This window comes from Penicillium samsonianum (assembly GCF_028829775.1).
Source record: "Penicillium samsonianum strain IBT 33392 chromosome Unknown utg000002l_segment0_segment0, whole genome shotgun sequence".
NCBI lineage: Eukaryota > Fungi > Ascomycota > Eurotiomycetes > Eurotiales > Aspergillaceae > Penicillium > Penicillium samsonianum.
The window spans coordinates 2,906,313-2,932,385 of NW_026643260.1; the positions used below are offsets into that span (position 1 = coordinate 2,906,313).

Consider the following 26,073-nt stretch of genomic DNA (forward strand, 5'->3'; position numbering starts at 1 on the left):
TGGGACAGCAAAGATCATTTATGTTTCCCTTTACATATTCATCCTCCCAAGGTTGTCTTGCCTTTCCCAATATAAACCCTAAAAAAATAGTCGCTTATACGGCCTCTGTCCTCGCCGACCTGAATCTTGAAAAATCCGATCTATTTGGACTAAGATGGTATTAGGGATGATATATCTAAGAACCCTCCGATGTGTGTTTTGGACGGTCTTTTTATGTCATTTTTGATGTCTTCTTAGGTGTATACGAAGGCTGTAAAAAGCATAAATTGACTTTTCTATATATAACCCTTGACTATCACCAGGGTATAGTTCCCCGGAACCTGTTGTAGAACAATGTCCAATACAAATAAGATCAAAAGAATCGAATAATATTAACAGCTATCCCGATCATCTATTATAAACATAGTAGTCGAACAAAAAAAGACATAAGAGACAGACATCGACGACGAGCCATCACAAACCCAGATAGGGAATCCCTAAACGAAGCAAAGAGACTCGACAAATACATGCCGAGTAGCTAAGGACAGGGACATACCGTATTTTGCATAGGGGTCGTGCGGAAATAGCCATACTCAGCCCGTGGTCCCCTTTCCAATCCATACATATCCATAACCATAACCATGTCCATAACGCAAAATCCAACCTTGGAATGATCAAGTCCTTTGCCATAAACACATCGAGACCCTATGAGTTGAAATGAAAATCAACCCCCAGGGCCGGAACGAGGGAGCTAGGTTGATCACAGGCAGAAATAGAACAAAAGCAAAAAAAGAAAAAGAATTGAAAAGGAGCCAGCCTTTGCCCTGCAGAATGATACATGTTGTACATCGGAGCAAGCTTCCCATCAGGCATCCCAATCTCGGTGTCTATTGGCAGGGTTCTGCCGGATAGATACAGCGAGGGTTGAGAGCATTGAATGGGTAGAACAGTATTAGGCAATATCTGGAGAAGAATAAGAACAGTAACAAAGAAAGTAACATGAAATATTGTATGGATGCAAACATGAAGAAGCAAGAGTAGAAGGATCATAGGAAACGGGGCATATTCATTCGTGGCTTGTTCGAATAACTCATGACCGTTTTGGGTTTTTTCCGTTTTTCCCCCGAGTTCCCCTTTGCTTCCTAGTCTGAGGAAGTTCACTTGCTTTCATGCATGTGCTTTAGGACCAAAATCCAACGAAAGACACAAGAAGCATAGGAACTCCGAACAAAGATCAAAGGGACACATGGAATTAAGACCCGGGCACGGTGTGACCAGCAACAACCGTGCTTGTGGAAAATAACCCCGATCGAAGACTCATCTCAAAGCCTAGTAAACTCAAGACAACGCCATGTCAACCGGTTGGAGATAGAAGCCAATCTAGTACTAGTACAGTGGATTCTTGACATCCTGGACTCCGCGTCGGATGACATCTTCGACGCGCCAGCGGGGAGGGGAGATATTGTCCGAGCGCTTGCGATGCCATTCCTTCTCCAGCTCTGGTGGAGGAGCCGGCTGTTCGGCAGCAGGTAGTGCACCGCCCGCAATACCAGTAGAGAATTTCAACTGAAGGACGTTGCCAATTTCATCACAAGCGGTCAGAACACGGTCAAGATCGTCCTTGGTGTGGGCAGCAGAGACACAGAAACGAGCACGGGACGAGACCAGCGGAGTGGCCGGGTAACCAACAACAACAACAGAGATCTTTCGCCGGAGCATCTCATGCGAGAATGCAGGCATCTTGGCCGGGTTAAAGAGAAGGACTGGGACGATTGGCGAATCGTCGTGACCATACACTATAAAGCCAAGACGTTTCAATCCGAGACGGAGATACCGCGAATTGAAAGCCAATCGCTGCAATCGCTCCTCGCCCTGGCCGGGAACAAGCTCACCGCTGATGATGCGCAGAGCGGAAGCGATCTGGGAAAGCACTGCAGGCGCGGGAGACTCTCCGTAGTAGACGCCTGGGTTGGTGGCACGAAGTTGGTCGATCATCACCTTGTCTGCCGCAATGTAGCCACCGTTGGCACCGAATGACTTTGTAAGTGTGCCCATCAGGATATCCACCTCGGAGGTATCGATACTGAAGTAATCACAAACACCACGTCCCTTGGGACCAATGGCTCCAATGGAGTGGGCCTCATCGACGAACAGATTGAACTTGTACCGGCGCTTCAACTGCACAAGACCAGGAAGGTTGCACATGGAACCTTCCATGGAGTAGAGTCCCTCGACCACGACCAGAATCTTCTTCCAGGGACGGTGAGTGCGGGGTTGTCCCTGAGAGATAGCCTCTCGAAGTCTGAACTCCAGGTCCTTCATGTCATTGTGTTTGAACATAGAGATGGAGGCGCCAGAGAGACGAGCACCGAAACGGATTGAGGCGTGGTTCAGTTCATCGGAGATCAGGAGACATCCCTTCGAGACCAAAGCGGGGAAGACGGTTGCGTTGGTGCCGAAGCCCATGGAGAAAACCATAGACGATTCTTTGCCCACGAACTTAGCAACCAGATCCTCGACTTCGACATGCATATCCTGTGTTCCGGACTCCGCTCGGGTGCTGGGTGCTGCAATACCATACTTCCTGATGGATTCTTCCGCAAGATCCGCACAAGGGCCATCCGACTGAGCGAAACCCAGGTAGTTGTACGAGCTCAGATTCAGGGTGTCGGTAGTGGTGCCCGTCAGGAAGAAGTGCTGGTTGTGATCATCCGTGCCCCGATCGATGAGAGTAATGGTACGGCCGGGAACACCAGTCACGGGGCGCTCGAAGCAGTCGTTGATACGCAATTTCAAACGACGCACATAGAAGTTGTCGAAATCGCTGTTGAGAGCGCCATAGCCATTGCGAGGCTTGAGATGGCGGTAGTGTTCCTCGCGGAATCGCTTGCCAAAGAAATCACGGACATGCCCGAAAGCGATTAGGATTAGGTAACTGATATAGGTGGTGAGCAGATAATAATACGGCGGCTCGTCCATCACCGGCTCGGGGAAGACACCACCAGGGTGTCGACTGGAGTATCGGTGGCTGGGGTGACCGATCGGACCAAACTGGGCATGTTGCTTGGCCAGCCGACGAGCCTCCTCAGGGGTCGGAGGCTGGAAGAGTGTTGTAGGCAGCTCGTCCATATTGAGATTATCCGCAGTGGCTGTTGATAGAGAAATCGTCGGTAGGGACAGTGATGCCAAACTTATCGGCGGAGAAGGATTGTTAGGTTGAGAATGCCCACTCTGTGCAGTTTCCGTCTTTGACTTTGGCGAGGCCGAGAATAACTGAGAAAGGCGATTGGGCTTGACGGTGGGGGCCTTGATGGAGATACCGCCCTTTCCCGAAGAAGGTGAAAAGGACGGCGGGTTGGTAGAGGTGTCGTTGGAAGAGTTGCTGCTAAATCGACGAGGCATCGCAGGAGGAAACAGCGGAAGGTTTCGGCACGGGTCTTTTTTTTTTCACGTCAGGATCGAGGGGCGCTTTGAATTGGGCGCGTCTGAATTGACGATTTAAGGCAGGGACTACCGGAGGTAGTTGAGAGTTGACGTGTTTGAGTGGGCTGTGTTCTTCGGGACTTCAGCGGTCTTCGGAGTCGATTGCAACCTCAGGCAATGTGTTCAATCTGGAAACCGCAGCCAATTAGTTGATCGTTCTGGACTAGGCATCAATGCGACACCCCTGAACCATGCTCCGTTCCCAAATAAACCATCAAGAACTGCCACACAAGTTTCACAGATTGAGACGTACCGCAAGGTTGATTCGAGGTAAGCGGGAGCCGAATACTCCGAAAGGGCTTAAAAAATTGCGTGCACGTGGAATGGGGGGGCAAGAAACACGAAGGGGCAAAGGGCCCTACGTTTAGATGACGAAGGGACCAATCTCCGTTGCACTACGAACAGAAATAACGAAGCACGGAAACAAATATAGGGATGAAGAAGAAGGAGAGTCTGAGAAGGTAAATAAGAGACCTCCGTGTTTTCCTAAGCTGCGTAGAACCCATTAACCTCCTGGTATTAATTAAAAACACATGCAGTACAGTGATAATTACGTGTGATTGGCTGATATTGTCTGAAAAGGAGGTATTATTACCATATCAATACTAAAGGTTTTTTTTTTCCGCACTAAACCTTGGAAATTTCGGGCCCGAAAAGACCCAAATCCATGGAAGACCGAGACGAATCGTATTCATACTCCATGCACAAACTTACTTCGAATTATGTACGGAGTACTCCGTCTGAATTTGTAGAATTTATCTATAACCACATAGTCTTGTACTAGTAACACCCTCAAAAAAAAAGGCCAAAAAGGGGCATGTTGTGCTCATCCGGTATATCCGATTTCAAAAAAAAAAAAAACCTTTGGACCAAATAGTCACATGTCGATTTTCGAGGTCTGTGACACCTACATCACGATATGTGACATGAAGTATCCAAGGTTTCTAAGGTTTCTAGGGTTTCCAAGGTTATGAAAACGGCTGGGTGCCTGAGGCAGCAAATGTCACTTTTATCCAATGTGACATCCACTGGAGTAACTCTATCCAATAATAGATGCATACAGAAACCTCGGCCCAATTCACCCCCGATTTACGTCTACTGGGCTTTTATATGAGAAATTATCTTCCCCGTAGCCGCGGAGATCGGCAACTCAGTACCCGATCACTCCCGCCCCGCCATTCCCCTGGGGTATTTGCGTTGTGTGACTCGCTCTTGACTTTTTCAAGCTTTGACCCTGTTCACCCCTACGAAGCCCTATCAAATCCTTCAAATCTGTTGGGAAGTCTATTGCCACATTGTTTTGGGGTTCTAGTGTGACAATAGATTGAATAGATTTGTTCAATCTCGATCTAGATTCAACAGTCTACATACATACTCAACACTTCGAACTTCAATCCCTGACCTTATTGTGTGCGCTATTACTACAGACATCATTAACCATGCCTCATATCGACGAAGGCGTTGAGCCGGAGGCCAAGGAGCTCTGGCGACCCTCCTCTCCTGAAACAACCCAGATCTATGATTTCATGACTAAAGTGAACAAGAAGTATGGCTTGTCACTGAATGACTACAACGCTCTCTGGAAATGGAGTGTCTCTGAACCAGCCCAATTCTGGGAGGAAATCTGGCACTACACGAAAATCAACGCGCACGATCCATACCAACAGGTGAGTAATTCCCATTCAGACCGAGATGCATTATCTTGGACATCATGAGATATTCGATCCTAACCCGATCCGCGTAGGTCCTTGATTCAGAAGATGTGCTATTTCCTAGACCTTCATTCTTCGAAGGCAGCACTTTGAACTTCGCCGAGAATCTTCTATATCCCGCCACCTCGCCGGATGAAGATTCCATAGCAGTGATTGGCGCCACTGAAGCAGCCCGCGAATTCATTTCATGGAAGGAGCTGCGAGAGCGAGTTCGGCTGTGCGCAAACGCTTTGAAAGAAGCAGGTCTGGAGACCGGCGATCGTGTCGCTGGCTTCGTAGGCAATCATGCTAATACCGTTGTGGCAATGTTGGCCACAGCCTCAATCGGCGCCTTTTGGACTGGCGTGTCACCTGACACTGGTGTACATGCTGTCTTGGAGCGCTTGAAGCAGATCCAACCTAAGATTCTCTTTGCCGACAATGGTTCCTTCTACAATGGCAAGGTGCATAGCTCACAGGCCAAGGTATGGGAGATTGTCTCTGAATTGCCAGACCTTGAGCTTTTGGTGCTTCTTATCACTACTCCGGAACTTGACGTTAACCTAGATGACCTTCGACCTGCAAATGGAAAAGCAAAGGTTTACGGTGATTTCGTGTCTGAGGTCAAGAATCCTCAGGCGCCATTAGAGTTTGCAAGCTTGAGACCGGATCATCCTGTCTATATCTTGTATTCGTCCGGTACAACAGGGGCTCCCAAACCCATCGTTCATGGGTCTCTGGGCACATTGTTGCAACACAAGAAAGAGCATCTTCTTCACTGTGATATTCGACCGGGTGATCGCTTGTTCTACTTCACAACGACAACCTGGATGATGTGGCACTGGCTGGTATCGGGCTTGGCCAGTGGAGCAACAATCGTCTTGTACGATGGTTCACCCTTCCGACCCTTTGATACTGAATGCGGAAAGGGAGAAATGGCCATGCCGCGACTGATCGAAGAGCTTCAAATTACCCATTTCGGTACATCAGCTAAATACCTCTCACTCCTCGAACAAGCCGCTTTGAACCCGCGCAAGCATGCCCATAGGCCAGTGTCGTTGAAAACACTGAGGGCCATTTTCAGTACTGGATCTCCATTGGCACCATCAACATTCGAATACATTTATTCCTCTTTCCACCACGATATCATGCTTGGTTCCATCACTGGTGGCACAGACATCCTCTCTTTGTTCGCTTCCGGCTGCCCTATTCTCCCGGTTTACAAAGGAGAAATTCAATGTCGTTCTTTGGGGATGGACATCTCCGTGTTCGACTATGCTGGCAATGATATCAGTGCAACAGGCGAAGCCGGTGACCTTGTCTGCGTCACACCTTTCCCGGCCCAACCAGTCATGTTCTGGCCCCCAGGACCAACAGGCTTGGAGAAGTATCGAAAGAGCTACTTCGACGTATTCGGGCCCTCAGTCTGGCACCATGGAGACTACGTGCGTTTGAACCCACAAACTGGAGGTGTGGTCATGCTAGGCCGCAGTGACGGCGTACTAAAGCCATCCGGAGTGCGATTTGGAAGTGCCGAGATTTACAACATTCTTCTCAAGCATTTCGCCGACGAAGTGGAAGATTCTCTTTGCATTGGTCGGAGGCGAGATGGCATCGACACCGATGAGACCGTCGTTCTGTTTGTCCGGCTTGCTTCTGGCAACGAGTCTGGTATGCCGTCGGATCTTGCGGCACGCATTCAGTCCACTATTCGGAAGGAACTTAGCCCCCGCCATGTCCCTGGCATTATTGACGCATGTCCCGAGATTCCGGTGACTTCTAATGGCAAGAAGGTCGAGAATGCTGTCAAGCAGATCTTATGTGGGCTTAACATCAAGATTGGTGCGAGTGTTGCGAATGCTTCATGTCTTGATTGGTATAGAAACTGGGCTTCAGAAAACCCTTAGTTATTCAATTCTTTATTAACCGGCCCTTACATTTTTTACCATAATTACCGACCCTCGCTTGCGAGGGTCCGCCAGCTATAGTTATGCAATACTCTACCCAAATGCAACGTTTTTTATACATTTTTCTTCAACCACCATTTACTACCCTACAACGTAGCAATTTAATTAATTAAAAATAGTAAAGAAATCAATCAGCCTTTTTACTACTATAATACGAAAACAATTTAATCTCCCCGGCGTCTTTTGGCTCTTCTATGCTTCCTGATTTCGATTAACACCTTCTTCCACTTCCGCCTCGTTTTTTCTTGATAGGCCTTTCACTCAATTTATATTCTTTATACTTCATATTTTTGACCTAGGTGGAATTAATAATACCGGTGATCTGTATATGATGGCGAGAATTGTCATATCTAGTATGGCGTGCCTCTATAATAGCCTAGGTAGCATCGAATTCCCGCTATAGCTAGAGAGCTAACGTAGCCTACGATTTAGCACCCTTTATAAGCATTACTAGCCCTTCTTAAAACGCTGAGTGGTAGGATCGTACTACTTAAGACGATAGCTAATTCTTCGAATTCTCTTAGCTATTTTTAGAGTACTAAATTTGAGCCTAAAGTCGCTGGATTATACAAAGTGTCGAAGAAGGCGTGGGAGGAGCGTGGGCTGGAATAGCCTTTCAGGAAAGGTATCATACATGGCGATCTTGTTGAAATTGTGATGAACACAGCGCATGTTTCACAGCCAGCGTGTCCGCAGACAGGTTTCACAGCAGCCAGTTCTTTCGTAGACGTCCTCTCTCATGATGGTCTATATAGACATCATGATGCCCAGTTTAGACAGAATACCGATTTCTCTGCTTCTGATCCTGCACTACTACCGTAGTTCATCAGATTGAATCATTAGACGGAGAATGATGACGACTGAGTTTCTATCATTGGTTCTGTCTGTCTTGAATAAATCAACATAGATGTCCGAATATAAAAAGTAACGTAAACGAATGAAAGGAAAGAAGAGAATGTAAGTGTTGTAGCATTTTGGTGAGCCGGAAGAAGAGGTGGAGGTGGAGGAAGAGGAATCAGAAGAGGCGCCATGTAATGTGGGACGAGTTCAGTTTCCACTCAGAGCAGACAACATCCACCAGACACAATAAGAAAACGTACATTCGAGTTTATGTATGGATGCCTCAGGTAGGTGCTGTAGTGCGTGATATTCCAGCGGTGAAAAGAGCTCTGCATTGCTAACATACAACTTATCCCTGCATCTGTTCTGACCGCACTCCTGACTGATTCCAATCATCCACATGAACCAGTGACATTGAGATAGACCAGAAAGCATTCGCTATGTTCACTGCATGCGAATACGCTCGAGAGCAGTGCACTCCTTCAGCTGATCAAGTCCTGTAGTCGAGTATGGATGAATCCTGCACGTGCCTGTCTCAGGGAACCAGTTACAGCCAACAGTCTCCGATGTGTCAGCGCAGACCTGAACACATGCATCAATGCTGTCAAGGTTTGCGAAAGACTTGACCAGATCTGGTTGGGAGAAGTAACAGGTGTCACAATGGACCTTGAAGGATGTCTGATCACGAGATCCGGACTGCAGGATTGTGCCGTCGTTCATGGGACAGAAGGGTAATTCTGGGAGAGGAAGGCCGGGGGCTTTGGGTGGGCAGAATTCGTACTCTAGGCAGTCGTGCGAGCCTAGGATGCAGTGCTGGCCGTTGTATTTCTGGCCGGGAGGACATCTGGGACCTTCCTCGAGCTCGCATTCCTTTGTCTGTTTGTTGAGTTTCTGTTCAGGGGGACAACTGGGATCTTCTTCTGTTATGCACTTGTGTCCGTTGAACTTGAGGCCTGGTGGGCATTCGGGGTCGTTGATTGATGCGCAGTCTTGATCGTCAAACTTGGTTCCTGGTGGGCAGATTGGCTTTTCTCCAACGCATGCTTTGCCGTCGAAGGTCGTACCCTCGTCACATTCGGGTAATTCTGTTGATATACATGTGCCTTTCTGGTCTGCGTAGCCTGGTGGGCAGCCGGCGACCTTCGTGTCTAGACATTGGCCTCCGACTAACTTGTAACCCGCGGCACAACCCGGGGTTCCATTGTGAACACACTGTTGACCGGAGAAGGTTTGGCCGGGGGGACATTCAGGGGTGCCGTCGCTGACGCATTCCCCATCAAGAAGCATGGTCTCTGGAGGGCATTCTGGGGCTTGAGTGGAGATGCAATCTCCATGGGCATTAGGGACGGTTCCTGGTGGGCACTTGGGGAAACCCTCCGAGACACAATCCTTCCCGTCAAATCTGAAGTCGTCGTCGCAAGTGGGCCGGTCGGATGTGATGCAGTCCTGACCATCCCAGACTCCATCTTCGCACTCCTGTACACCACCACGCACACAGTCCTTGCCCTGCAAGGTGGTTCCATCCAAGCAAATCGGGTCTCGAGTATCCACACACATACCATGATCGTGCTGAGTGCCATCTGGGCATGTTGATGGCCTGGTGGAAACGCACTCTGCGCCGGTCAGGACAAAGCCCTCGGCGCACAAGGGCTTCTCGGTGACGATACACTGATCATCCTTGCGTACATGACCCGGCGCGCAGCTCGGAGGCGTACGTGACACGCAGCGGCTTCCCTCGAGCTTGTATCCCGGAGCACACTCTGGCAATTGGATAGCCTGCTTACGGCAACGACCGTCCACCAATGTAGTGCCAGGGGGACATTTCTCATCTGGTCCCTTGGCGAAGCTGCATACCTTGCCATCCCAGGTCATCGCTTTGGGGCAGCAGCGCGCTCTTGGATGAGGAATCGATGGAGAGGTCGGTGCCTGTTGGGCAAGAAGGCGATCCCGTGGAGAAGCATTTACCACCGTCGAGTTTGGCATCGTCTGGGCACTGGGGCTTCCCTTTGGAAATACAGGATCCCTCCTTGCTCAATGAACTATCATCCGGGCAGACAGGACTGAGTTCGGACACGCAGAGCTTTCCCTTGGGTTTGGTTCCTGCCACGGGACAGGAGGGAGGTTCCTCGGAAACACATCGGTTGATGACGGTGTCAAAGCGAGCCCCTTCTCCACATGTGGGCGGAGTGGTTGAGATACACTGACTGTCCTTGAACCGGAAACCGTCGGGACACACAGGGCTAGCGGTGCTGATACAACCCTTCGACTCATGAAAGGTTGCGCCACTGTGGCGGCAGCTTGGCCGCTTCTTGGAGACACAGACATTGCCACGGACCTCTTCAGTGCCTGAGCAAGAGGGCCCAGTGGTGGTGACGCAGGTGCTGCCCTTGAGCACGAAATCTGCTGGACAAGTAGGACACTCAATGGTGACGCAGGCCCAGCCATTCCACTTGCCTTCGCTGCAGACTGGCTTGGAAGTTGAGATGCACTTGTCTCCTTTTAGGACGGCATTCTCCGGGCAGATTGGAGCGCCAGGAACACAATTGCTGCCGTCAAAGTCGAAGCCCGGGGGACAACACTTGACTTGTCCTGAGGGTTGATGTGTAACAACCACAAGCTCGTCGAGAGGAAATCGGTTGTTGGGGGTGCGGAAAGCTTGCTGGTCTGCGTGGGTGCCCTGGACAGCCAGGAGCACGGCCAGGGACGACCATATCTTTGGATATTTCATGATAGTCATTGTGGAATCACCATCAATTGATGATATCCAGAGAAAATGTCAAAGGAGCTTGTTCTCTGCAAAGACCAGCGAGAGGCATGTACTTATACTTACCCGTAAGGTATTGCTACAGCTGAGACCACCAGAAATTTCTCATAAATAGATGGATGCAACGTAACTCAAATGATTATCATTAACACATCCAGTCAATAGCGCGCTCCGTGGAAAATCCTACCTATCGATTGTAATCATGCAAGCAAGAGACTTGGCGGTTGATCAGTTGCGGAGCTGGAGATCTAAAGAATGCAACCCTTGTTCAGGCGATGATTTCCTAACTAAGTGAAACTTGCAGGGTAACGAGGCCAAAGCATTGCTCCGCAGTTCAGCTTCATGAGATCAATACTTGATTTAGCCAATGGAGGAGGACTGGAGAAAAGCCTCAGCCAGCCATGATCAAAGCTATGATTGAGATGCTCGATCATTTAACAAATTATGTGCTGGCTCCTCTCTAGAAAAAAAAAGAATGAATGAATTGCACTGGAGGTGATGAGTTCAGTGAGGCTAGGAATTGGAGGCAATCACTCTGGAACAGCGCTGGGCATCCAGTTTGGAAAGCAAAAAGACATGACAAAGATCTATGATACTCTGCAGACTGAACGCTAGGTGGACGCTAGGTGGGGTGCATTGACATGTTCATGACACGAACTTATTGCTAGTGTAGACTGCCATTACGCAGCGGGGCATCGTTCGGACCTCCGTTCATGCACCCCGCCGATCCCTATATGTGCCAATCGTGTTGATTATGTCCGTCCATGCATCCCGCCGATCCCTACATGTGCCAATCGTGTTGATTATGTCTTTAAGCACAGATCTCTTAGCCGTGGTGATGTATACATTGGTCCTTCACCGCAGATCTCTTCCCTTGTACTCCCTAGACTCAGCTCTGATCCATAATGATGCATCATATTTGTCATTCGACGCAGATCCCTTGTTGTCGACTCAGCTCTGATCTATAGTGATGCATCATGATTGTCATTCGACGGATATCTCTTCCCTTGTACTCCATGAACTCAGCTCTGATCTATAGGCATGCGTCATAATTGACATTCGACGCAGATCTCTGCTGTCCATTCAGCTCTGACTGCCATAGCCATATGCACTGCAACTGTACAGACCCAAGGTTGCCTGTCTCCTAGCCGTAAACGGTAAATTCACTATAGGAGACAGATTGATCTATAAATTCAGTCCATCCCATCAGCTCAAGGTTCTTCAAGGCATCTATCAGGGTAGTCACAACGCCCATCTCTTTACTTCCTTTCCTTTCTGGTTCACTTTTGTCTACTTTCAATAAACGGTCATGATCCTCCAGCCACACCTGCTTCTCCCTTTCCTGGGAATAACTGGCGCGTACGCCGCCCAGATCCCTCTCTCTGCCAATGCCGGCTGCTTGTCCTCTGGTACCTCCGGAGCAGAGAGCTACAAGGCATGCTGCTCTGGCCTGTCATCGTCATCGATGGGGGAGGATTTTGTCGATGGCGTGAAGTTTAAATACACCTGCGCAAAATGGGCGAACCCTAGCGGAGCATCCGCACTGCCTGCGGCCAGCGCGAGAGAATGTGCGCAGCTCTGTATCAAGGACTCTATCTGTTCGGCTAGTACATTTTGGAGTAGCCGACGAAAGTGCTTCTTGACGACTGTCAAGGACTTCAGTTTGGGGTCCACTTCTGGGTATTTGGCCCTTGAAAAGACTAGTGAGACGGTCGAGGTGGTCAGTCCGCCATCAGTAGACTGTCAGGAGAGGGTCGATGAGGCTGCCACGCAATGCAAGAATGATGAGCAGCTGAAATGCGACAAGGAAAAAGCGGATCTAGAGAAGAGCTCCCTGGAGAATTGCGGCAAAGAGAAGGCCGAGCTCAAGCAGAAGCTCGAGTCCCAGTGCGATAAGGGTGCTCAAGAGAAATGCAACAAAGAGATGAGCGAACTCGAACAAAAGGTCAAATCTCGGTGTGAGAAGGACGCCCAAGAGAAATGCGACAAAGAAAAGGCCCAACTTCAACAACAGAAGACTCCATCCACGGTCGAGAAGCCAGACGATCTATCTCAAGAACTGGCAAAGGTTGGCCGCAACCAGCTATGTCCCAGCTATAACGGCAAAACCTTTGAGACGACCAACTCAGACGGTAGTCGAAACAAGTGGCTTATACAGTGCAACACGATGCTGAATCGAGGTGCCTGGCCTGATCAACTTCACTATTGCAGACATCACTCTATCATTGATACTTTGAAAGAATACCAAGAACAGAAAGGTGTTTATAAGGGCGTGTGGATTAATACCGCTGGATTCTGCAACCATGTCCTCAATCTTGTATTGCCTCTGGTGAAAGTACCAGGAGCGGAACACCATTTCATCGAACGGGTTGAGTAGGGACAGTGACGGGCATTCGTTTATGGCGAAACACAAGAGACCAAAATTGTGGAGAAATGTCTGGCTTGCATTTGTCGTTGAATTGATCCACCAAACGGCGTCTCCTTTTCTAGGAAAACCACCACAATCGCTCGGGATTTAAGTCTTTAGTCTCATCGCCAACGCAATTCAGCTATAAATACTTGCAATTAGCCGCGAAATCGAACAAGAAATTTCCAATGAGTTTGGCAGGCAGTGTTCTGTTGGCGGAATGTATATCTAACGACATGCATGGCAAACTTGAGCGGATAATTCTGCTGTCAGGGTTTTCAGCAACCCGGGACCTTTACCGCGATATTTTCGGTTTATACACGACAGACTTAGCTAGGTATTAGAAGTAAATGAGCCTTTGCGATGCTTTCATAATGGTATATTATTAGGGAAAGCCTCAAGGTCGGAAGCCCGGCTCGTATCATGATTCGGTGATGTCGAAGCATATGTATATGAAGTATTAGTGCATATCTAAACATTCCTTTGACAAAAGCCCGCGAAAGCAATCACCCCTCATGCTGCCCCTCATGCAGACGTTGCCTTTGCTGCCAACGATTTGTTTGACCCCCCACACCCCTGGGCCCTTATCAAGAGGCCAATGCGTTATTTCCTGATGTTGTGTTTCAAGACAGGTCGCTTATGACGAGTATGCCAGCATCCTAGCCAAAGAGGAGCTCGTCGCGAGGGCGATGGCTGCATCAAGTTTCTTGGGGCCGACTGAATCCTGAAATATCTCGACGCCATTCATGAAGACTATGTATAAGTGGATCCACTGATATTTAGCGCAAGTGAGATGATCTATGTTCTGAGCTAGTCTATATCGGGCAAATAAGTGGGTGGCTGGCTGAAAAACCTACACATACACGCCGCACTTTATATACATTCTGCACCAATTCTAGTTCCAATATTGGGGATCTAATTCCATGACAAGTCCTGAAGGCTCCGGCATAACATTTTAAATAAAGGGTCTTTCTCCGGAAAGCAGAACGAAAACTCTACTACAATACCTTCAGGTTATCTACTTCAAGGTAAGTTCTCCATCGCTCTCAGTCAGAGCGGGGACTGCAAGGTCCCCCCCCCCCTTTTATGTCAAGAATTGAACCGGATTGATCCATCTTAATCACAAGGAACAACCTGGGAAAGTGCCCCTCTAATACCTTCCTAGGACATCATCTCTGACGCCTATAACATTGTCCCAGATGGTCCCGTCCTCTGGACCGCCACAGGGGACGACCAAGAGTGGCTAAATGGTGGAAAAAAATAGATTGTTTATTATGTACACATACAACTTCATCCATTCTGCATATCGATATTTGGCCTAGAACCACGTGGATCAAGGGTGGTATCTACCGACTTTCAGCGAAGGGCGGGCGGATACAGGGACCCAGGGAAGGCGCGTGATCATTTTGAGAAATACCAGGTTCGCTGCAGCACTGAGGGCGGGTTTCTAGGTTGCTGGATTGGGCGCGAGCTTGGCAGCTTTGGATGAAGTCTTGCTCAGTATTTGCGCTCTCAGCTGTATTTTCAATACATGTCAGCAAGAGTTGGTCCCTGTCGAATGTCTTTGTATTGACTAGGGGAGAATCTTACCTTTAAAGCAGGCCAAGTAAGGCAGGTTTCCATCGAACTTGAGCAATTGGCAGCATGCGGGGATATCGGTAAATGGAATAGGACAGACAGAGCTAGCGCGCTCGACGAGGGAAGTAGGCTGGGCCAGGGCAACGCCAGCAGAGGCGGCAATAAGAATAGAAGATGCCTTCATTTTGAAATTATTGTTGTTATTAGAACGTGGATGGGTGTTTTTAACGAAATAACAGGTGCGAGATGGGAATATTTATACATTAATTTGCGTCTAGTCGATCTGAAGGGTCCACTGTAGTTTATAGTTCAGATATTTACTCGATCTACAGAGTGAACGAGAACTAGTTCCAACTAGTTTGAATCTATGATCGGGCGGTGGTTCGTCACTTTCCTATTCAGGCTTCTAGTCTGTAGATTCTTTCCCCTCTACTCTGCAATATCATTACGTAACTCCTGTTTTCATATTCGGATCTGCAAGTACCTACAACATAGTACTAGTAAGTAGAATACGAGTAATATGGACGACTCATAGTGGGACTCACCTGAAGAATGTGCCGCCATCGCAAGTTCAGCCGCTCTCAAAGAATTTTTCAAGGCCCCACCATTATATAGTTAATTAGGAAAGGGAGGTGTAGATCAGGAGACACGAGTATTTTATTATACGACTCACACTTTGCCCATTACCGTTGTCCATAGGTTAGGTCGGGGTATTGGCAGTCGGAAAATGGGTGCCTGTTAGGTTAGGTAAACAATCGATTTTATAACGTAGTCCACAAGCGAGCGTACGGGGGCCGATAACAGACAGGACATAACTCATACCCGTGGACCTAGGTATGACTCTGGGTTGACCGCCCCGAGTCATCTTGTCTGGTATTATACTATATTCCTCCAATTCACCTGTCTTTATAGCTCAAGACATCACATTCTTCATCCATCTTCATCTCTCTCTCTCTCTCTTCATGCTACCAGTAGTAGCATCCTCTACCAGCAGGTCTCCGTTAGCAATCGTCGACATCCTTGATACTCGAGAAGTTTGCAATAGCCCGGTTTGACAAATTTCTGTCTAGGTGATATTGCCAGGCAATGGCCATGACTCCGGGAATCTGAGCTGATACGTATGTATTCAAGTATAAGACAATCCACGTGGAAAGTACTCGTAAAACCACCCTCGATAAATTTATCGAAAACTCAAAGCAACATCAAAATAGCTTAGCTATCATCACCAATCTCCATCTCAAATGACATACATCCAATTTCGTACGTTCCGCCATGTTTATCACCACTGTCGGTATCACAGCCATTTGCGATTTCCCCCCACCAATCCAGACAATCATTATATGGGACCTCTAGTGTAGCTGGGCATTCGGCAAGAGTAACGGTCATCTCAGCAGTATCCCAAGGCTCATTGTAGGTGTCTGGAATGTGTGAGTGTAATTGAGTTAGGAAATTATCACACCAGTGGGCAATGCCTCCTTCTGTTTGAACATTATACTCTGTATGGTTATTCAATGATTCGAGGGAGATGGTCGGGCCATCTCCACCTTTGCATGTCAGTTTGCCTGTGGATGAGGGAATTCCGGTTGATGTGGTGCCAGTGCCAGTGCCGGTGGTTTCCCCGTTGGTGGTGCGAGTAGCCGTCGTTGTGGTCACCGGTGTCGGGGTTGGGGAGTATGTAGAGGCACTGGTTTTGGAAGAAGCCAGGCTTGTAGACTTATAACTAGATGGGCTGGAGGTTTCCCTTCTTTGAAAGTGATTAGTTTGTGCATGGAAGTCTCTCATATTCGTCAACTTACGTGGAGGACGATGGCATAGGACAGGCGTTATCCGATTCTCCGCGCGGGAGAATTTTTCCACTTCCACAGTCTGGATTCAATTGTTAATGAGGTTTCTGATGAAATTGGTCAGATCGAATAACACAACATACTGGGGGGATTTCCTCTGGCCAAGTTATATGCAACCTTGAGTTCACTGGGGAAATTGTAGCCTGCTGGAGTTTTTGAGTTTGATATACTCTGAACTCGCTGGAAAGCAGTCTTCTTGATATAACTCTTCACCATCGTCGACACACTCCCACTTGTGAACAGTTTCTTTGTATCAGGAATACCAAGGTAATATGCTGCAAGACCAGCCTAAAGGAAAAGAAAAAAGTTAACTTCCAAACGGTACAGCTTGAGATAGGCCACTCGAAAACTTACGACAGCTGGAGCAGAGTAGCTGGTCCCGTGAACCTTTCTCACCCCTACAAAAGGAACGTCCATTTCGAGGTTTTCCGACTGCGCAAATATAGTCAGAGATCCACCACCGGATCCCTGGGATGTAGAGTGTTCCCAAATTTGGCCTTCTTCATTCACACCTCCCACAGTGATAATACTGTTGGAATCTGTACCCATGCTCTGTGGAATGCGCTCTTCAAGCTTTTCTGTATTTGAATTTCCCGCTGCAATAACCACTACCACATCAAGCTGCTCTAGTTCTGAAATAAAGTCTTCGAGACTTTTCTTGCGAGCGGCGACGTCCTTGGCTGAAACCTTTGAGCCTGTAGTATCGAAGCATTAATTAGTAATTTCTTTCAAAGTTATTTTTGGATTGGGGACTTGATCAATAACGAACCCCATGACATATTGACAACCGCCTTTCCTTGATTCGAATTTTTTCTGATGTGCCGTATAACATTAATAAAGGCATCTTCCATCGCAGCGAGCGGTGCATTTTTGCGTTCCTCTTTAATATTGCCATTCGCGTCTGGCTTGTCGTATGCACTCTTGTATTTTACCAGGTACAAATCCGCTTTTGAGGCCACTCCTCGGATTACGCCTCCAGCAACGGAGGCGACTGAGGTTCCATGGCGACCCCAATCGGTGAGGTCTTCCGGCTTTCGCTGATTTTTTGGGACACCCAAAAGCGTCAGATCATTAGGGACAACGTAAGTCTCGACCTTTCGGTCCGTGCTTGCTAAGTCCTATGGAAAGTTCAAAATTAGCATTCCATAGCGATATCTCTTTTTTTCTGCGTGAGAATACTTACCGGCTTTGATGTATCGAAACCTGTATCAATGACATAGATAGTTGTTCCTTTGCCAAGGGTATCGTCAAACAGATAGTCCTCGGTAGGTGTACCCATCTTGTCAGAAGAAATCATTTTGAGGTGTGAACCACTTTGGCCCCGAGGTGATTGAGCTATAGCCCGCGACGAAAGCCATTTGCTCGACTTGTGGTTGGTCAAGTTGTGTAGCTCATCAACTTCAGGTGAAAAGTCTCGGTTGGGAACAGCGCGGAAGTCCTCGTCGTCATCCAGCTCGGTCACAGGAATGTTATAGGAGACTGTCCTGATGAAAGGAAGAGCTTTGATAGTAGCAACCTGGGTCGCTGTGAGGTCTGTCACGTAGGCTTGGTGATCAACCTCCGAATAAGCCATTTGATATCCCGCGCCGCCGTCAAGGCCATGAACAAAAGTCTTGAACATAGTGAGAGATGTGCCGCGCTTGGTCGTAATAAGGTATGAAGAGGAAGCCGTCGGCGATTCGGTTGTTGAAGTTGTAGATGTCGCAGATGTGGCTTGGGTTTCTGCAGCGGTTGTGGAGGTGGCCGTTACTGTCAAGGCATCGTCCCATGAATATTCTTTCAGCTTCTGGATAGTCTGGTCCAAAGCCAAGAGTCCACCACCTGTGGCTACATAGCGAAGCCAGTATTTCTTGACATTCTGCGTAGCAGCGTCTCGAAGTGTGGGAAGACCTTTCAATAACTTCTGCATCGAGCTCAGAATATCACGGCCTCTTTCCAGATCAGGATAAGCATTGGATACCACCCGGAGACCATCTGTGGTTAATTCCTGCAGCTCGATGCTAGAGCTTTGTGAGATACTTCTCATGGGGCCTAGCAACTGGTCCAGACTTTCGAGTGCTGAATCAATAGACCCTGAAAGTGAAGTCACTTCGCTCTCTGCGCCCCCGGAGGCCCAGGACTTGATGCCACTGGTGATTTTGTCCAGACCAGAAGAAATAGAGCTCTCAGCATCGCCTAGTCCAGAGATTGTATCAATCAAACTAGATATGCTTGAGCCACTACCACCACCACTTCCTCCATCACCACCGTTACCGCCATCACCACTGCCACTACCAGACCCTTCGCCCACAGTGAATGACTGCCCATCAGCAGTGAGCGTAGGTGAATCGGAGACATCATCAGGAATATCAGCCTTATCGCCATTAATAGACACCTGTCCCGAAGACAGCGTAAGCAGCGACCCATCATCTAGGACTATATCCAACGACGAATCACCAGAGGGAATGCGGTAGGTTTCATTATTGATAGTTACATAACTATCCCAGGCCGAGGCCATTGACGAGGATGACGAAGTCGCTGTCGTGGCTGCTCCTGAGGTTGTCGCTGTCTCTTGTTGAGCTGCCGTCGAAGTCGAATCCCCGGACTTAGACTCGGACTCGGGTGGGTTTGATTCTTGGGCTCCGTCATAAGTCACAGTCACACCGTCAGCGGTCATTGTGGTTGCGCTTTTCAGTGTTTGTGACCCGATTTGGATCCCAGATGGGCCTACCACGATGGGGGAATGGCCGGACTGGGAGATCGTGGTTGGGGTGCTTTGAATGGGGACTGTCAAGCTTCCGATTATTACGTTCGGGGCGTGGGATTGATATCCTGTGCCTGAAGATGGATTGGCCGAGGGGATTAAAGAAGATGGGCCGGTACGTGTAGATGGGGCGTTAGATGGAGATTTAGAGGGAGTACCAGAAGATGGGATACCAGAAGACAGAGTATTAGAGGGAGTATCAGAGGGAGTATCAGACGAAGTCTCAGATGAAACCTCCGATGAAGTACCAGGGGAAACTTTAGGAGTCTCCGACGCAGCACTTCCAGTTTTACTGCGCGAAGAACGTCCCGGTGTAAACGTCCCCGGATTTCCAGACTGGATTGGAACGGAGGGCGTAGAAGCAGTCGCCGTCGTAGTAACAGATGAAGATGCACTAGCACTAGCACTAGCAGATGTTTCTCCAACAGTCACAGTAACAGTTCGAACACTCGGCTCGATGGTTACAGTCGAAACACTCGGTTCACACGTTTCTATAGAACCAGCATCGTCATTAGCAATTACACTCCATCACCGGTAAATGCAAAGGCAATAGCAATAGCAATAGCACTTCAGTTTATGTAGAGTTGCACTGCACTCACCAGCTCGATTGAATAAATCCGGAGAAGCAAGGAGAGGGGTTACCCCGATGGCGGCTAAAAGTAAAGCGCTACGCGCGACCCACATACTTAGTTACGCCTGCAAAGAAGTGATGTGCAGGATGATATTATTTTGTCTTGTAGTGGTTGTGTTTTCGAATTAGTTCTCATTTTCAGCTCGAGCATCTATCCTACACTTTATAATCTGTATAGAATCGACTGGGCTAATTCAGCCCCCGAGTCTAGTCTTTGCTAACTTGGTGAATGTACAACATACTTGAAACGGCCCCGATTTAGCCAAGACCCTATGTCCTAGCTGCAGGGGGATTGTGGCAGAGCCAGAGGGATCGGCTGAGGCATTAATCTTATTTTGGGGCCGATGGGATGATTGGACTCAGAATTATTTAATGTTTATTGATTTGGATCATCTACGAGGACTGCTCGAATAGATACCATCGACTATAGCTCACAGTCGTAGCTTAGCTTAGAAAGAGATTATATTGGAACCCACATAAAAGAAAAGACCTCAAGCCCAATACTATGCAGGATCCTCCAAGTTAATACATTACACGGCCTCTGCCTCTGCCCCGGCCTTGTATCTTGCCGTGGTCGGAAGTTGACTGGCCAGAACTATATTTGCTTGCAGCTATGTACAGGCTTAAGATGATGGATATTAGGATGGTATGTATAGAGAAGATTGAGAAATATGGCAAGCTACAGGGTTTTTGAAAACATAATTATGTCAGTAGAGAATCTGAATGATACATTGTAATTAAGTAATTATTCTACATGATGACGCGTCAGGATGGAAGAGCCACAACTGCTTGCATGACGAGCATGAGCTGAGCTCGGGTTGGTCCTGGTTCGAGTCTCGTAGTGTCAGCCTTGCTGATTCATATGAACATAAATATAGCAGGCAAGACTGGGGCCGAAACTGGGGCCAAAGCTGAAACTGGGGCCAAATCTGGGGCCATATACAAGTTCGATCTGTATATCAGTCTGGACTGCTTGGCTCCGCCTTGTTTGTTTCTTGAGTAGACGTTAAAAACAAGTAGTCATTGAAAACATCAAAGGACTTGTTGAAAAAAGACAGTGGAAGGGAACACAAAAGATCTCAGATAGTCGTTGAAGGAAGCGTTGGAGGGAATCGTTGAAAGGAATTGCTGAAAGTGATTGAAGGAATTTGCATTAAAAGTCGTTGAAGCTCACCGTTGAAGGACTCGTGTTAGAATTCATTTTACAGTGCGTTGAAAGAATCAACAGAAGGAAATGTCAACATAATCTTTTTTATAGACTGGTGAAGTAACAAAAAGAAATCAATGATGAGTTCACTTTTAGCGGTCGGTGCAGGAACTTGAAGGAATCACTCCGAAGAACAATGAGCAAATTATTTTGACGATTGAGATGGTTGTCCGATAGGTGTTGGGAAAGGACGTTGGAGTCGTTGTAATCGAGTGTGGGAACGCGTCAGCTGGAAATGAGATCACTTTTATCAACTCCTCGCAAACTCAGTAAGTCCCAGAGCCATATCTTGAAAAAGGTAGGAAAGCAATGCTTCGATTCAGAGACATGTTTTGCTCTGGCGGTACGATATGCTGTGTTTCGTTCTATACTGAAAACAGGCCTGGTCCAAGCAATTGCAATGTAAACCACGGGGAGTAATTGCCCTAGCTACGAAAGTCCTTAATATTGGACGCAGGTACTATGTTCGACGAGACAGAGGACACATATTCACCTACCCTATCCCATAGCGCCACATAAAATAAGCACCGCTGCTCTCCTTTAGTGCAGCCTTGTTAGCGATCCTTTATTTCTGAAATGGCCCACCTTCCTCGCCAACACGCTAGAGCGGGCAAGGTGTAGCGGACTCCCTGCCTTTGCTAGGCCAGACCTAGAGGACCCAGCCATCGCAGAAAATCACGGCTACATCTCGCAGCGGAAGCCCGCCATGAAAAGACCACGGCAGGATACATGTATAAGTCCTCCGAAGCATCCAGCAAAGACCAAAGACTTCGTAACACCTGGGCAGCCCTGTTGCGTCCAGACACGAATGATGACAAAAAATTAATAGAACCCGGCTTCTTCTCAGAAACATTAATAATTCGATCGTAAAAGATTGATCTACTTCAATCTGCTATGTCACCGAAGAACATCTGGCCATCATGCAACGGATTAGCTAAGCATTTCGGATCGAGGCTCCATTACGATTCTTCGCCGACAATCCGTCCGAGCTACATCACCTCTTCCGGATATATTCGGTGTACTAAGAAATTCCGAATTGACTACGCTGTTGGATTTGTACAGAATTAACCATCATGCGCCGCACAGCATTGCGGGCCATTGAGTCTGCGAAGCCATTGACACGAGCTCCTCGCGCCGTGTCAAGAAGCCTCTCTACCATCAATGACTCGGCCAAGGTACGAGAGCCTCGTTAGGTCCTGCAACATAGCGTTATTTGTAACTGACAAATTGTTTCTTTATCCGCAGGATCCCGCCGAGCTAGAACAAATCACCACACTTCCAAATGGAGTTCGCGTCGCCACGGAATCATTACCGGGTCCCTTCGCTGGTGTCGGAGTCTATGTCGATGCCGGATCTCGTTACGAAGATGAGAGCCTGCGCGGAGTCAGCCACATTATGGACCGTCTAGCCTTCAAGTCTACCAAGGCGCGCACCGGAGATGAAATGCTTGAGATTCTTGAGTCCCTAGGCGGTAACATCCAGTGTGCCTCATCTCGGGAATCGTTGATGTACCAGTCTGCCAGTTTCAACTCGGCAGTTCCTACCACGCTCGGTTTGCTTGCAGAGACCATCCGCGATCCCCTCATCACCGAAGAGGAGGTTATCCAACAACTCGCAACAGCGGAGTACGAGATCGGCGAGATTTGGGCGAAGCCGGAACTCATCCTTCCGGAATTAGTGCACATGACTGCATACGCCGACAACACTCTTGGAAATCCGCTATTGTGCCCGGAAGAACGGTTAGGCGAAATCAACAAGGCAGTGGTGGAGCGGTATAGGGAACTTTTCTTCAACCCGGATCGGATGGTGGTTGCGTTTGCCGGAGTGCCACATGGAGAGGCGGTTAAGCTCACAGAGCAGTACTTTGGCGACATGAAGCCGAGGGATATCAGCAAGACCAAGGGTCCTGTACTGTCAGGCAGCGGAATCGAAACCACACTGTCTGATTCCCAAGCGGCCGCCCACGAAGGCCAGGTGCCGACCGTTCCTTCCTTCACGCCCTCATCGACAATCAGCAGCCCAGCTGCTTCCCAAAAAACACAAACTTCGCTCCTGTCGAAGCTTCCATTCCTCAAGAACCTCACTTCCTCCAAGAACTCTATAGTCGAGCCTCTCCACTCATCCCTGGTTAAGCCATCTGCGCTAAACCTCCGGCAACCTGCTCACTACACGGGTGGCTTTATTGCCCTCCCTTCGATTCCTCCGCCCGCGAGCCCCATGCTTCCTCGCCTGAGTCACATCCACCTTGCATTCGAGGCTCTCCCAATCTCCTCGCCGGATATCTATGCTCTCGCTACCCTCCAGACCCTCCTTGGTGGTGGTGGCTCATTCTCGGCTGGTGGCCCTGGAAAGGGTATGTACTCGCGACTCTACACTAACGTGCTGAACCAGCACGGTTGGGTCGAGAGCTGCATTGCTTTCAACCACAGCTACACAGATAGTGGAATTTTCGGAATTTCCGCATCCTGCAGCCCTACCCGGATCACGGAGATGGTCGAGGTCATGTGCCGTGAGCTGCAGTCCCTGACTTTGGACACTGGCTACAGCTCGCTGCAAGCGCAGGAAGTCAACCGTGCGAAGAATCAGCTCCGTTCCTCGCTGCTCATGAACCTAGAGTCTCGCATGGTCGAGCTTGAGGATCTTGGACGCCAGGTGCAGGTCCACGGCCGCAAGGTCAGTGTCCGGGAGATGTGTGAGCAAATCGAGGCCCTCACTGTTGAGGACCTCCGCCGTGTGGCTCGCAAGGTCTTCGGTGGCCAGGTCGACAACGAGGGTAAGGGCACTGGTAAGCCTACTGTTGTGCTGCAGGAGGGCGAGTTGGAAGGTTACAAGCTCCGGTCCTTCCCCTGGGAGGAGATCCAAGAACGGATTTCCCGGTGGAAGCTTGGCCGACGGTAAATAGATGATTCTATGCTCTGGACTCGCGTGGATATGCCAAACATAAAGGGTCATGTGCGAAGTGGTCGCATCTAGAGGATAATCTGTAATTATAGACTATGGCCAGCATTTCGACTCTGTAGAATACACCTCTCTTTTAAAACAGACTTTCTATGAACACCTAGCCTTTCTCAAGTTATCTTTCTACATATTCTTTTACCTTTTCTATCCATTCACCCATTCAAGTTCATAAGATCACAAACAAATGACATCGTTGTCGGTGGGTCCAAGCTCCTCGCCGCTTTTCGGCAAAAAAGTCGGAGCGAAACCAGAGCGTCCTCCCATCATTCAACCATCACCTTTAACTAGACCCCCTTCGTCATTCCCATCCAAACCGCCCAAAATGGTCAAGCTCACTGAAGTCGAAGACGAGCACTTCACCGATAAGCCCACTGCCACCAAGCACGACGCTCTCCTGGCCTCCGATGATGAGGATGACTACTCAGACACTGGTTAGTACAGAATCCCGAACGCCCATACCCAGACGGAACTCGCATCGCGCCATTTTCATTTGCATGGGAAATTGCTTCGATAGGGGGATACTCTGTTCCCTGAATACCCTCCTATCTTCCCAGTGCCCAAACCAAAACCCCCAACAACACGACCTCCAAACCCCAGAAATGAACACAATAGTCGCAAATAAACATCAAGACCCTTTTCTGACATCGACATTAATGAACAACAGACTCCGAGATCTCCGATGACGAGGATGTCGAGCTCGAGGCCGAGTCGCTCTACGAGCGTGTCGCCGCTCTGAAAGACATGATTCCCCCCTCCGCCCGCCGCACCGTCACCAGCACCGTCTCTTCCATCACAGACCTCACCAAGGCCAGCTTTTCGTTCAGCGGCAAGGCCCTCTGGGTTATCAGCACCAGTGCTTTCCTGCTCGGTGTACCATTCGCCTTGGCCTACGCCGAGGAGGAGCAGTACATCCAGATGGAGCGCGAGCAGGGAATGATCAAGGGAGCTAACGAGGTATGTGTCTTGTGTTTTCTTTTGTTTTTATTTCCTTGGTTTTATCGAAATTGCAACATCTATCTTGAATCCCCCATTCGTGCTGTCATTGGCACAATTGACACCGTGTACATTGCCTCGGGTATTCGCATCTCGGCAATCTTCAAAATTCTTCTTTTTCTCAGCACTATCATCACATGCCATTTTCGCGCTCTTCACCGGACTCCTAGTCTTCGAAACGTTATACTAATTATGATTTCTACTCACAGATGCTCACCCCCGGCACCGAAACCGAGAAGGTGGCTCAACCCACTCTGTAAATTAATACCACTTCGGCAAGCAGAGAGATTGGCAAAGGATCCAGCGACACGATTATCGACAGCGAGACTTGATATCATGCAAACAGCATACCCAAGCGCATATCGGCATAATTCTGTGATGTCCTGGGATTTCCAATCACCCTATTTTGGCCAGATCTCAAAATACAGGACTACAAGCACTCGGAAGAAGTTGGTTTCTCGATTCTCTTCTTGTCTTGACTTGTTCGGGTCTTTGTTATACTTCTTGTTTTTTTACTTCCTTTTTTTATCTCGCATCTCTCATGCTTTCTGACATTTTGGCTCCGGCAGCTTATGCATGCATGTATTTGTACAACCCCAATCATCTTTCTTCCTGTTTCTCTATACACCTTTTTTTCTTCTCTCCCTATGTGCATGTCCAGGTAATGAAAACGGATGGGTTTGGTTATCTTCTTCGCATTTTGTAGTCCTTGCCTTCTTACAGGCGCTAAAGATAGAAGACCTACGAATACCTACAACTATATCAAAGGTTATACATAGAAAAATCGTCTTGCACATTCTAGGCCGTTTCTCACCTATATTCTAGCTACAACACCAATAAGGGGGAGAATATCTAGAAAAGAGACATCAAAGATAGTTTTCTAAGATAGCCAGCTTGCCATTGCTATGCTGAGCCCATAGGTCCCTCCTTGTCTTGGTAGGCTAGCTGGGTATGACTGGGAATGTGCACGAAAGAAAAAAATGGGTAT

The 26,073-nt window shown here is 48.4% G+C and overlaps 8 protein-coding genes across 8 annotated transcripts; 4 read left to right on the plus strand and 4 right to left on the minus strand.

Moving 5' to 3' along the window:
* Positions 1-1,365: 1,365 nt before the first annotated feature.
* Positions 1,366-3,381, minus strand: lcb2 (putative serine palmitoyltransferase 2; the record flags this gene model as incomplete). Its single annotated transcript, XM_057275679.1, has 1 exon — positions 1,366-3,381. One exon carries the CDS (start codon positions 3,379-3,381, stop codon positions 1,366-1,368), a length of 2,016 nt encoding a protein of 671 aa, XP_057140317.1.
* Positions 3,382-4,650: 1,269 nt separating this feature from the next.
* N7471_002960 (acetoacetate--CoA ligase family protein) lies at positions 4,651-7,060 on the plus strand (the record flags this gene model as incomplete). The annotated part of the gene is made up of 2 exons (XM_057275680.1): positions 4,651-5,129; positions 5,207-7,060. Exons 1-2 carry the CDS (start codon positions 4,902-4,904, stop codon positions 7,058-7,060), a joined length of 2,082 nt encoding a protein of 693 aa, XP_057140318.1. The 5' UTR covers positions 4,651-4,901.
* Positions 7,061-8,404: 1,344 nt separating this feature from the next.
* On the minus strand, positions 8,405-10,697 carry N7471_002961 (uncharacterized protein; the record flags this gene model as incomplete). Its single annotated transcript, XM_057275681.1, has 2 exons — positions 8,405-9,789; positions 9,815-10,697. 2 exons carry the CDS (start codon positions 10,695-10,697, stop codon positions 8,405-8,407), a joined length of 2,268 nt encoding a protein of 755 aa, XP_057140319.1.
* Positions 10,698-12,033: 1,336 nt separating this feature from the next.
* On the plus strand, positions 12,034-13,101 carry N7471_002962 (uncharacterized protein; the record flags this gene model as incomplete). Its single annotated transcript, XM_057275682.1, has 1 exon — positions 12,034-13,101. One exon carries the CDS (start codon positions 12,034-12,036, stop codon positions 13,099-13,101), a length of 1,068 nt encoding a protein of 355 aa, XP_057140320.1.
* Positions 13,102-14,477: 1,376 nt separating this feature from the next.
* Positions 14,478-14,893, minus strand: N7471_002963 (uncharacterized protein; the record flags this gene model as incomplete). The annotated part of the gene is made up of 2 exons (XM_057275683.1): positions 14,478-14,647; positions 14,722-14,893. The coding sequence occupies 2 exons, from the start codon at positions 14,891-14,893 to the stop codon at positions 14,478-14,480; spliced, it is 342 nt and encodes a 113-aa protein (XP_057140321.1).
* A 1,028-nt stretch (positions 14,894-15,921) lies between these two features.
* On the minus strand, positions 15,922-19,980 carry N7471_002964 (subtilisin-like protein; the record flags this gene model as incomplete). The annotated part of the gene is made up of 7 exons (XM_057275684.1): positions 15,922-16,453; positions 16,506-16,575; positions 16,637-16,841; positions 16,908-17,248; positions 17,323-17,671; positions 17,737-19,787; positions 19,896-19,980. The coding sequence occupies 7 exons, from the start codon at positions 19,978-19,980 to the stop codon at positions 15,922-15,924; spliced, it is 3,633 nt and encodes a 1,210-aa protein (XP_057140322.1).
* A 2,227-nt stretch (positions 19,981-22,207) lies between these two features.
* N7471_002965 (mitochondrial-processing protease subunit alpha) lies at positions 22,208-24,032 on the plus strand (the record flags this gene model as incomplete). Its single annotated transcript, XM_057275685.1, has 2 exons — positions 22,208-22,309; positions 22,380-24,032. 2 exons carry the CDS (start codon positions 22,208-22,210, stop codon positions 24,030-24,032), a joined length of 1,755 nt encoding a protein of 584 aa, XP_057140323.1.
* A 235-nt stretch (positions 24,033-24,267) lies between these two features.
* N7471_002966 (mitochondrial import receptor subunit TOM22) lies at positions 24,268-25,831 on the plus strand. Its single transcript, XM_057275686.1, has 3 exons — positions 24,268-24,523; positions 24,757-25,046; positions 25,295-25,831. The coding sequence occupies exons 1-3, from the start codon at positions 24,277-24,279 to the stop codon at positions 25,343-25,345; spliced, it is 588 nt and encodes a 195-aa protein (XP_057140324.1). The 5' UTR covers positions 24,268-24,276; the 3' UTR covers positions 25,346-25,831.
* The last annotated feature ends 242 nt before the right edge of the window (positions 25,832-26,073 follow it).